The following is a 12,019-nucleotide window of genomic DNA, read 5'->3' as shown; positions in this document are numbered from 1 at the left end:
ATAATTTGAAGAAGCTGCAAACTTCTATTTAATAACTTTATTTTATTGTTGATTAACAAACAATGTGCTTAGCTCTTTCAACTGGGCAAATATTTGTCATACGCAAAAATGTTGAAAATTAGGATTCTCCATAACAGTTTGCCCAACTGCCAATTGCTTAGAAGCAGCTGAAATAATTTTTAAATTTTACCTTTGCAATATTTCATAATATTTCGCTATGTCAATAGTTACGTTGAAAAATGTTTGCTATATATTCCAGTCGCAAATCAATAGAAAGATTAGTACTCGTTTGACAACATGAACTTCAACAAATTAACGTTCTTTATTGCAGCTCTTGTTGCCTTATTTTACTTGACTGAGGCAAATAAGAAAGTGAATGAGGTGCGTGATGAGATTGCAGCAACTCCTAGGCTATGTCCAAGATCATGTAATGAGCACTTCAAGTGTAATCCATTTCACGTGGCAATAGTCTATAGCATAGTGAATGGCAGATGTCGTCTATTCAATAATCCGTGCATATTTAGGAATATCAATTGTAATCGCAGGAACCAATGCCTGAGGCGTAAGTTAAATTAAGCATTTAAAACACACTTCATACATTAGCAGTTTATTTCTTTTAGCCTATGAACAAACTACGGAAGAAGAGTGCCGAGCGGCTTGTCACAGTCCCTGTCTAATGCCTGGCACTGGGGTGTGCGCAACTTTTTACTCTACAAATAGTGCAGGTGATAGAGTTGAGGAAAAGAGGAGTTTCCCAAACAGATGCTCTTTAGATGCGTACACCTGCCAGAAGGGTGTTGGTAAGTTCTCAACATTATAAAGCATAACTACTAATCTAATCAATAATCCTTTTGCAGCATACCCTAATTATGAAGTAACTGAAGGATTATGTCCTTAAGCAATAAATTTGATTGGACTGCTACAACTGATATTCAGTCTGAAGTCATCATTTTGAAACAACAGCATGAATAAAACTTTTTTTTTGTTTAAAGCAATCAACAATCTTTTAAGACTTGAAACCATCAACACTGCGAACTTTGCTAAGTTCAAATCGAATTATATATAAGAGGTATATAACATTATAAAGTTGCTGATGAAATTATTGCTCATCATTTTGGGCAACAACTGTTACGAGTATTTTTAAATTGTAAACATATTGACACAACTGAGCTATGAACAAAAACAGCAACCATAAATTGAACATAAATATATTCTTATTAAAATTTTCAGTTATATTACAAAAATTGATGACAACGGTAAAGGAAGTTATACACAATGCTAACAGGGCTAGCTGCTGACAAAGCTAAACTGCTTGTCGTTCTTTTGTTGCTAGCTCAAATCAATGTAATTAATGGACAGTTGTACGCTTTGAACGGTACGTCAACAGTGAGTTAAAAAAAAGCATTAATAATTTATTATTTTATTTGGACTTTTGGCAGTGCCCAATAAGTGTCACGATGTTTGTCCTATCGGGTATCGTGTTGTCTGTGCGTTCTACAATGGATGTCTCCGTACATTTGCGAGCAGCTGCGTAATGCGCATGTACAATTGTAAATATCAGAAGAGTAAGTGTCTAAATTACATTTAAAATAAATAGTTACTTATATATTTATTGTTTGCAGAATATCGCATTATATCTCAAGGCGCCTGTGAGTTTATTAGCAACGATGAACTTAGTGAGTTACTAGACTAGCGGTTGGTATTCGCAACAGCAAGATGAAGTCGTCAGATGGCGCCACAGTGTACATGTGTGCGCATGTGCTATTTGTAAATTCCATTGGTATTGTGGTTTTGGCTTACTAAATTGCCAGGATATACATATATCCTGCTACTGTTGCCGTTGCTGTTGCTGCTGCTGTGTGATTTTTTTTATGTGTAACTCTCTCTCTCTTTGGCTAAACTGTTGTATCGTCACGCCACAACTTAAATAAGCGATAATTTAATCTTTAAATTCGCAACTTTGCCTAGTTTGAAAAGAACCCAAAGAAAAAAACCCCAAACCTTTAAAATTCCAGTTTCAATTCGCTGTTTTTCGTGGTACAAATTTGTTAAACAAAACTCAAACAATAAAAAATTTCACAACTGAAACATCGCCGTGTGTAAGGTCAAACAATAAGTGTGTACATAATATAAACGCAGACAAGAGCCAAGAGTGTGTTTGGGGCAGGCATCAGGACGAACATACATACACACACATACAAAAATCTAAACGTAGTAAAAACTTGCCCAAGCTCGATTTAAACAACTAACTACCAAACAAAACATTCAGTTGGCTGCAAATTACAGGTTAGTACAACTATAATCTCTAAATCTTTTAATTGTAATGGCATTTAAATGCCTGTCTGCAAATTACGCATCATTTATGTATGTATGCATACGTGTGAGTGTAGACATGCGTATTTTAATGGCAGTCCAATGTTTGTGCGTGTATGTGTAAATTATATGGAAATGCCTGATTGTATTACTCTATTCACGTATTCCTAGAACTTTACTTTTTTCGCATTAATTTACATAGTCATCTATGTTTTATACACACTGACATACACACACACCTATACAAATTGTCTACATGTGCATACAACCATATGCATGCATGCTCACATAAATATGTTGTGTATGTGTGTGTTGTGAGAGAATGCGTCTCTGACACTGCCACTGGATAACAATAGCCACACTCCAATGACCTAGACCTAGACCATGAAAGTTTTACATGCCGCCAAGTGGGTGTTTGATGTTCAACTGTAAACTTTTAGCTGCATCTATTGCAAACTTGCATACCATTTGCATTTGTTATTGATATGCCAATTGCCATATTTTATTCAGATCTAAATAGATCAGATTTCAAAATCAAAACAATTTCTATTGGCGTTATTTTGAATAACCGACGGTTACGCCTAAGAGCATGCAACAATCTTTACCATTTAAGCAATGTAAATTATTAAGGTATGCAATGCCAGATATAGATAGCATTATATAGTAAAGCCCATGTTTATTGCATACGCAAAAGTTATCAAGTATATAGTACTTTACTTGTGTAGGATGCAGCGCGCACGCTTTTATATTGAATTTATCTTGCCACCCGCACATATCGATAACGAACTATCGATACAAGCAAATACAACAACAAGCATCAGATACTATTTACTCTCGTGTTCGTTTTCTCAAGTATATAAATGCAATTAAAAACTTACAATTAACAATGTGCCAGAAACATTTTGGCATGTATTAAATCAAAAATTCAATTGGCAGCGCCAAACTTAACGGCCAACATTCTTTTGCAACAGGTTGGCATTGAACAATATTAAGCAGTGACTCTCAAACGTGAGCCAGTGAGCCTCAAACTTGCGCAGTGTTTGTCAAACCAGCTTCTGCGGCTGTTGTTGTTATTCTGTGTAAGAATTTCCGCTACAGCTGTAATTTATCGTGTAAAACAAAACAAAGACAAATAATATATTTAATGGTGGCTTAATAGCGAAACTATTGTAAGTGATTGTTGTAAATCATAAACAGAGTGAAGTTTTATATATTTATTTACGTGCGTGTGTGGGAGATGAGCAATAAATAAAATGATTGTGATATCAGCAATGTCCCTGCATGGGACTTGAATTAATTGTATATTGATAAAGTATTTTATATCATGTGAGAAGTTGTATTAGTTAACTTAGATAAGACTAAGATTCTATAAGCCAACCTGTAATCTAGAACTTGCCACCCAGGAGTGTGGATATGCGTGTGTGTGTGTGTGTGGGTGATTGTTTGTTGTGTAAGTCACAGGTGAAGAATAATTATTGCTCAGCACTGCCACCCACAACAATAAGAAAAATGCAAGACAGACACGGACATGACGTTTGGGAAATTTATTAACGCTGTAATAGGCGCACAATGCAACCATAATTATCCCAACTGGCAGCTATGCAAATCCCAGAGATGATTCAGACAGCCTTTTGTTATACTAAACCGAAGTCGCCGCCGCCTCCTTAGCGCGTTATCATAGAATAAGCAGCCCACACATTGTCATATGACCTTTTAATTGGGCTTTAGCTTCGCTGTGATTTAGTTCATGCCTGACATTTGAACTTTGACTGTCAGTGTTGTGCATATTGAAAGTAAGTCTTTATTAATATGTTGTATATCAGAGTTTAATTGTTTTTAATGCAAGTGTATTGTTTATTATTCATACGATATCATTTATGGGCAACTTGTTGAAGAGCATGCTAATGGGAAAGTGCACAACAAAAGCAAATAAGCAATAAAGTTATCCACGCGTTGGGTGTGGTGGGTTGGTCGTGGACCGTGGGGCGTTGCGCGTGCTGTGGGGGGCGGGCAGGGGGCGTGTACATTGACTCTTGGCGTTTGACAATGACGCACAGGACGCCTTGTGACGCACAATTGATAAACTGCATGCTATAAACTTTAACCATTTGTGTGTGTGTGTGTGTGCGTGTGAGTTAATTTCTTTTTCTCTCTTCTTTATTACACCAGGCAAAGGCAACGAGTTCCACTGACAGCAGCTCTAGCTGTTGTTCAAGTTGCTGCTGCTTTCAGTTTGGCATACTTCTGGGCAACATATTGTCGCCAACGACCGCAAGACTGGGCAAAATTATGAACTTGTGCTCCTCGGCTGGTGCAACAGCTTCGACCACATCATTATCGTCCACGGGGCACTCTGACAGCAACGGTAGCAACGCCTCGGAGTCCATACATTGCTTTGGCGTTGGAGGAGGAGGAGGTGGCGGCGGCGGCGGCAGCGGTGGCGGAGGTGGCAGTGCCGGTGGAGGAGCTAGTGGGGATAGAGCTGACACAGCGCCAAACGGTTCGAGCAGCAACGGTAACGGTGGCGGTAACAATCCGGCCAATAGCAACGGTTTTAGCCACACACAACACACACACAACGAAAACAACGCAACAATTATGCCGCCCGAAACACGTCCGAAAATGGTGACAGTGAAGCATCCGGAATCAAACAAACCGAAGCCCACCACCAAAAAGATTGTGAAAAATATACAAGCCGATCAGGATGTAATCAAAGCTCTACAGCGCTGCCGCGATGAAGGTGAGTGCAACTCAAATCTGTTGGAATTATATTGAAATGTTTCCTTTTAGGCATCAAACGCTTGGATTTGAGCAAATCCTCCATAACAGTGCTGCCGAATACGGTGCGGGAATGCGTGCATCTCACCGAGCTGTATCTGTATAGCAATAAGATTGGCCAACTGCCCACAGAGATTGGCTGTCTGGTGAACTTGCGCAATCTGGCGCTGAATGAGAACTCGCTGACATCGCTGCCGGAATCGCTGAGGAACTGCACACAGCTGAAGGTGCTGGACTTGCGGCACAACAAGCTGGCGGAGATACCGCAGGTGATCTACAAACTACGCTCCTTAACCACACTCTATCTGCGCTTCAATAGAATCACCGCTGTGGCGGACGAGCTGCGCCAGCTGGTGAACCTCACTATGCTGAGTTTGCGCGAGAATAAAATCAAAGAACTGGGCAGCGCCATTGGTGCATTGGTCAACCTCACCACGCTCGATGTGTCGCACAATCATCTGGAGCATCTGCCGGAGGATATAGGCAACTGTGTTAACCTCAGCGCGCTGGATTTGCAACACAACGAACTGCTGGACATACCCGATAGCATTGGCAATCTCAAGTCGCTGGTGCGTCTGGGCTTGCGTTACAATCGCCTCAGCTGCGTGCCCATGACGCTGAAGAACTGCAAGAGCATGGATGAGTTCAATGTGGAGGGCAATGGCATCACACAACTGCCGGATGGCATGCTGGCCAGCTTAAGTGCATTGACCAGCATCACCCTGTCACGCAATCAGTTCACCAGCTATCCCACTGGCGGCCCAGCGCAGTTTACGAACGTCTATAGCATCAACTTGGAACACAATCGCATTGATAAGATACCATATGGCATATTTTCGCGTGCCCAGGGGCTGACCAAGCTGAACATGAAGGAGAACATGCTTACTGCCTTGCCTCTGGATGTGGGCACCTGGGTGAACATGGTGGAGCTCAATCTAGCCACCAATGCGCTGCAGAAACTGCCCGATGATATTATGAATCTGCAGAACTTGGAAATACTCATACTGTCCAACAATATGCTCAAGAAGATACCCAATACGATTGGCAACTTGCGTAAGCTGCGCATTCTGGACCTCGAGGAGAATCGCATTGAGATACTGCCGCATGAGATTGGATTGCTGCACGAGCTGCAGCGCCTGATACTGCAAACAAATCAGATAACTATGCTGCCGCGTAGTATTGGACACTTGGGCAACTTGACGCATCTGTCGGTGAGCGAGAATAATTTGCAGTTTTTGCCCGAGGAAATTGGTTCGCTGGAGAGTCTGGAGAATCTTTATATCAATCAAAATCCAGGGCTCGAGAAGCTGCCGTTCGAGCTGGCGCTGTGCCAAAACTTAAAGTATTTAAATATTGATAAATGCCCGCTGGGCACCATACCGCCCGAGATTCAAGCCGGCGGTCCATCGCTGGTGCTCCAGTGGCTCAAGATGCATTCACCGTATCGGCAGATGTGAGATGTGGACGGCGTCTGGCGCACCGTTTATGTGGGCAGCGACTGCTACTATCAGTATGAGCTGCAAACGGTGGCACAGGCGTCGGGTAAACAGTCAGGCGAGCGTCGTTAAGTCGTTTAGGCCTCTATTTTGAACCCAACATCTCCTTCCTCCCCCTCCCCCCTTCAGCAGATGACTGGAATGCGTTGGCTGGCAAAAATGATAGCTTTAAAATAAACAAAAGTAAATGTTATACCAATGTCCCGCGTATTATAAATGAACAAAACAAACTGCCCCGATTTGCTTTTAACCTATAACTTTTTCATTTATTTCGAAAGACCTTTAGTTAATTAATTTAAATGCTTCCAAGCTAGTCATAAAACAAAAACGAAATTCAAATATATGAATGCTTTTGACTTTTTGCTTTAAACACAAACGAAAAGCTAAAATCGAATATTCAAAAACAAAATTCAAAAAAAAAAAAACTTACGCAAGCGCCAAGGAATTGTTTGAAAAATTAAAAAATATATATATGAAAACTAAAACTATATACACACAAATAAAACTAATTATTAATATTTTTTGTATAAGTCACAAGAAAAACAAAAACTACATCTATACGTAAACATATAAAAAACATTTGATTAACATTGCTAGACATTTTTTTTTTTGAAAGCGCCACGGGCTTAATGCAGGTTCAGGCTTAAGCTTGTTGCGCTTTTATTTACATACACACACACACAGACATATTTAAAATACAAAAAATATATGATATTCTTATTGACATGCTATTTGTTTTTAAAAACGCTTCCGGCTTAAATGCAATAGGGGAATGCATTAAGCTTGACGCGCTTTATATATACACACACACATATTTACAATAAAATTAATATATAATATTCTTATTCAGATATTTTTTTAAGCGCTTCGGGCTTAACTGCAGTAGGATTCTACTGCATTAAGCTCATTGCGCTTAACACACACAAACATAAATATAACAAATTAAGCTTTATGGCTTTAAATTTGTTAACAACATGCATATTTAACATAAAAATAATCTATTGTATTTGATATTTGAACGTGTATGAATATATAAATATTTCATTTGGTGTTTTAAGTAGCAAAACAGCAAAATATTAAACGTCAAATTGTGTGTATGTACGTACGTAAATTTGAAAAAATATTTTCAAAGACCCCCCTTAGTTTGTAAGATCAAGTTATATAAAATAACAATTAATGCAGTGTCACCTCGTTAGAGCAAAACCTAATATTTCTATATTCTATATAATTGAGGTTACACTGTCTTAATCTATTGGTGTTACTTGTGGATCTCACTCCCATTATACATAACATATTGTGAGAATAATGTCTAAGGCGCTCAAAATCTGTTCAAACTTTTTATGCATTGCACATTCATACATAACATGTCTACATAGCTATTTATTTTTATATAAAAACCAGATTTTAAAGTAAACATAAATATGACAATTGAAGCTTCGCCATGGGCTTTAAATTTTACATATTTACAGAAATCAACGAAACTAACTTAAACTACTTACATACATATACATTTACATATGCATCTATTTTTTAAATGCGATAAACTACACTTGAAATCTATAAATATATATATTTTATTTCAACTATGCATAAGATCAAACATGAACATTGATTGCTGTAATCAAATTACAACACAAAATAAAAGTACGAAAATCAAACGGTACAAAAACGTAAGCGTTTAAAATAGAATAACAAATGTTAAAAACAAATACACACACACACACATGCATTCAGTACATGAACCATAAACAATAAAATGTGGGCAAGCAAGAAAGTCAAGTTAAAGAAATACAAAAATTGATATTGAAAATTACAAGTACAAGTTATGAGTATACATGGATACATATTCTTATATATGTATTATAAGTATGTTAGTTTAGAGAGATGGAATTTCGTGTAAGCTACAATGTAAAGTTATTCCTAATGCGAATACACATACATATGTATTTAAAAACAAAAAACATAACAACATATTTGAGAAATAAACAAAATGTTCAATGTTAAAACAAAGTGCATACATTTATTTTTGACCAACGGAAAAAATAATTTAATACTGATAAGCACAGCTGATAAGATTTGCAATAATTAAAACTAATTGCTTAACTAATTATTCAGGTAAGTCAAAGGGCGCGCTAGTTTTAAGACTAAGATTAAATGGAATATAAGTAAGTCAAACTAAAATTAATGCAGCTTAACTAAGATTAATGTAACTCAAGTTATTAAATTTAACGACTGAGTTTTCCGCGAATTAATATTGATTATTATTAAATAATTACAATATTTACAACTTATGATTGAGAGATAAGCCAACATAGTCGCCTATAAAAGACACCACGTCTGGCGCATCAGCTCATTGGATCCAAAGTCAGTATTCGAAAAACAGAGTTTTTAAAAAGTAAGTTTATATATTCTGGCTTACAAAAATTTCTAGCTGGACATAGATGGGACTTTTATGATAGTGCGCAGCTTCTGCTTGAGATTTAAGCAGCTTCAATATCAGACCTGTGATGGATTTTTCAGTTTAATGTTAAACAAACCAAAGCAGATAGGTACTTGGGAAATTAAAAAAAATCTTTAACATTAACATACCGCATACATTTATTTTTGAATACGTAACAAAGAGCACGAAAAAATAAATTAACCTTTTGCAAGAAGAGTATGAAAGAGAGCAAAAGCAAAACAAAGGCTGAGCTTAAAAGCTTACTTAATCTGCAAAAAATAAAAACAGCTGTTGCTTGTAGCCGTCGCTCTCTTTCTTCTAACAAAGTAAAATTCTTCCAAGTCATTATCAGTCTACAAAGAAATTTGCGCACAACAACATTCAGTCTGGCACAGCTGATAAAATTTTCATTTACCTACAAATAATTTAATAATTTTAAACGCATAAATATTTACTCAGGTAAGTCGTAGTTCGAAGTTTCCAATTAAAGAATTTCAAGTCTTTTGCCTAATTAAATTATTCATGCTTATTTGTTAACTTGTCCTGAGTGCTTTGCATTTGTTCTTTGTGCACAAAGTGGAATTACAATATTTACAATATAATATTCAAAGATAAGACGCTGTCGTTGCCTTTATAAGGCAACACCCATGATCGTTCAAAGTTAACTGACCGCAATAAATTTGGCTTCAATTCCAGTTGACTGCGCAACATGTATAAACGCTATAGTCTGCCATTGCTGCTGCTCCTGGCCAGCTTCAGCTGCAGCTTGGGCTACTCCGCTAATAGAGATGCTGCAATCATTGCCGAGCATCGCCAGCACTTGAAGCTGGATCATGCCAAGATTGCACGCGAATTGGTGCATCGTGCCAATTGGGCCTCTGTGGGCAGCATATCAACTAACGAAATTGTCAAGGACTATCCCATGGTCAACATAATCGCCATTGATGACAACGATGCAAACAACAGCTCAACTGGTAAAATACATTTTCTGCTTACCGACTTGGACTTTACGGGCCCCGATTGGCAAAGCAACAACAAGGTAACATTTCTGTTTAGCGATGAACAAACTCTGAACTGCAAGAATGCCAACAAGGATCCCATGGAGCCCACCTGTGCACGCACAATCATCAGCGGACAAGTTAAAAGGGTGTGTATTTTATACTTACCTATAATTAAAACATATACTAAGCTCGAATTTAACAGCTACCAGAAGACACTCCCAGCTATAAGGCATCCTTGCAAGATTTTATTAAACGTCATCCTGCAGCAGCTAACTGGATCCCTGGTAAATATTTGGAAATGCCGTGTTGATAACTACTATAGCTTCCAATATTTGCAGAGCACCATTTCTACCTTTGTGAGCTGGACATACAGAATATATTTGTGCTGGACTTTTATGGTGGACCGCATAATGTCAAGCCCGCGGATTATTATGCCATTCAGCTTTGAGCACTTCGCTTTTGACTTTGACAACCAAACGAGCTGTGAATTTCTTCAATTCTAATATTTAATAACTTTCGGGAACAAGTCACAATCAATGGGCAACAAAGTTTACAAAATACTTTTTAATATGCTTACACTCGAGATTTTTAACGGTTGTGAGAATTCTATAATTTTTTTTATTGTATCCCAATTAGTGATTTATATGGACAACGTAGCAAAACATAAATAAAAAGTTTGGTTTACAGACATGGTTAGTTTCAGATAAATATGTATATTTTTTTTCGAACTTTTAGTCTAATTTACTGTTAATTATATGAATATTAACTGACTTTGTTTTCATTGTTGGCACTGCTCAACTGTTTATGCCTCAGCACCCGGCATCACACATAAGGTGGCATCAATCTTTTTCAATTGTGGCAAGATGTCGCGCAGCTTGGAGCGATAGCGCACATCTGTGGCAACGGGATTGTGCTCCAAGTAGATCGTCTGCAGCGCCTTGTTAAGCTTCAGCACCTCTAAGTTTTTCCAGTTGTCTATGGCATTGTCATTCAACCAAATTTCCTCCAGTTGCTCGAGCGTCTCCAGATTGCCAATCGCCTTAAGTCTGTTCTTGGCCAAATCGAGTGTGTCCAGGCTTTTGTTCTCCGACAGGTTTTCTATGTTTTCGATGCCATTCTCTGATATGTATAGCTCTCTTAGATTAACCAACTTATCTAGATTCTCAATCTTAACAATACGATTCGCCTGCAGACTTAAGATCTCCAAGTTGACTAGCGTGTCGAGGTTCTCTATTTTGGCTATTTTGTTTTTGCCCAAGAACAGCTCTCGCAGATTAACCAACGTTTCCAAATGCTCAATTTTCTTTAGCTTGTTGTCGCCCAGTTCCAGCATGGTCAGGCTGGTCAGCATGCCTACGTTCTCAATTACTGTTATTTTGTTGGAAACAAAATAGACCTTCTCCAGTTTTTGCAGTTTATCTAGATTTTCGATTTTGGTTAACCGATTGAAGCTCAGATCGAGTATTTCCAAATTGGTTAATTCATGCAAATTCTCGATTTTTGTAATTTGATTGTCGTAGAGTTCCAGCTCCACCAGCGTTTTAAGCATCTCCAGGTTCTCAATCTTCTTGATGAGATTCCAGCGCAAATACAAGCGTTCTATTTGTTTGAGTGGCTCAAAATTTTCCAGCTTGTCTATGCGACGATGATTCAGATCCAGCTCATAGCAGTTGGGATCTATTGTGACTATTTCCTCAATAGAGGCCACCATTTCACCAGGTATGATTTGTATGCCCGCGGACGGCTTGGGATCCGGACTATTCTGTGCAGCATTATCACCATCAGCCATATTCATCAGTCACGTTATTATATTCTTTTTAATGGAATTAAAAATTTACTTAATAAAAAATGCCGCCTGGCCTACTTGTTCTCTTATTGTTTTTTCTTGCAGTGTGACCAGCGCAACAAAATGTCAAAATATCCCAAGGCTAGTATGCAGCATACATAAAATTTATTAAATGTGAAGGTGAAATTGTTAGATTTTGATATGT

General features: G+C 38.0%; 5 protein-coding genes across 5 annotated transcripts; 4 read left to right on the top strand and 1 right to left on the bottom strand.

The window, feature by feature from the left end:
- Nucleotides 1–297: 297 nt before the first annotated feature.
- On the top strand, nt 298–949 carry LOC108601398. Its single transcript, XM_017989298.1, has 3 exons — nt 298–562; nt 621–800; nt 858–949. Exons 1-3 carry the CDS (start codon nt 298–300, stop codon nt 896–898), a joined length of 486 nt encoding a protein of 161 aa, XP_017844787.1. The 3' UTR covers nt 899–949.
- Nucleotides 950–994: 45 nt separating this feature from the next.
- LOC108604423 lies at nt 995–2,088 on the top strand. Its single transcript, XM_017993889.1, has 4 exons — nt 995–1,069; nt 1,231–1,375; nt 1,440–1,565; nt 1,623–2,088. Exons 2-4 carry the CDS (start codon nt 1,276–1,278, stop codon nt 1,691–1,693), a joined length of 297 nt encoding a protein of 98 aa, XP_017849378.1. The 5' UTR covers nt 995–1,069; nt 1,231–1,275; the 3' UTR covers nt 1,694–2,088.
- Nucleotides 2,089–3,366: 1,278 nt separating this feature from the next.
- Nucleotides 3,367–6,985, top strand: LOC108604422 (leucine-rich repeat protein soc-2 homolog). The gene is made up of 3 exons (XM_017993888.1): nt 3,367–3,482; nt 4,483–5,053; nt 5,104–6,985. The coding sequence occupies exons 2-3, from the start codon at nt 4,603–4,605 to the stop codon at nt 6,546–6,548; spliced, it is 1,896 nt and encodes a 631-aa protein (XP_017849377.1). The 5' UTR covers nt 3,367–3,482; nt 4,483–4,602; the 3' UTR covers nt 6,549–6,985.
- Nucleotides 6,986–9,395: 2,410 nt separating this feature from the next.
- Nucleotides 9,396–10,736, top strand: LOC108601657 (protein CREG1). Its single transcript, XM_017989556.1, has 4 exons — nt 9,396–9,486; nt 9,724–10,174; nt 10,231–10,312; nt 10,367–10,736. The coding sequence occupies exons 2-4, from the start codon at nt 9,737–9,739 to the stop codon at nt 10,474–10,476; spliced, it is 630 nt and encodes a 209-aa protein (XP_017845045.1). The 5' UTR covers nt 9,396–9,486; nt 9,724–9,736; the 3' UTR covers nt 10,477–10,736.
- On the bottom strand, nt 10,721–11,960 carry LOC108601656 (protein phosphatase 1 regulatory subunit 7). The gene has a single exon (XM_017989555.2). The coding sequence runs from the start codon at nt 11,821–11,823 to the stop codon at nt 10,831–10,833; it is 993 nt and encodes a 330-aa protein (XP_017845044.1). The 5' UTR covers nt 11,824–11,960; the 3' UTR covers nt 10,721–10,830.
- Nucleotides 11,961–12,019: the final 59 nt, after the last annotated feature.

The sequence above is a fragment of the Drosophila busckii genome, chromosome 3R (assembly GCF_011750605.1).
Source record: "Drosophila busckii strain San Diego stock center, stock number 13000-0081.31 chromosome 3R, ASM1175060v1, whole genome shotgun sequence".
In the NCBI taxonomy this organism is placed as follows: Eukaryota; Metazoa; Arthropoda; class Insecta; order Diptera; family Drosophilidae; genus Drosophila; species Drosophila busckii.
Note: the sequence above shows the minus strand (reverse complement) of the source record. Positions and strands in the feature narration are given on the sequence as shown.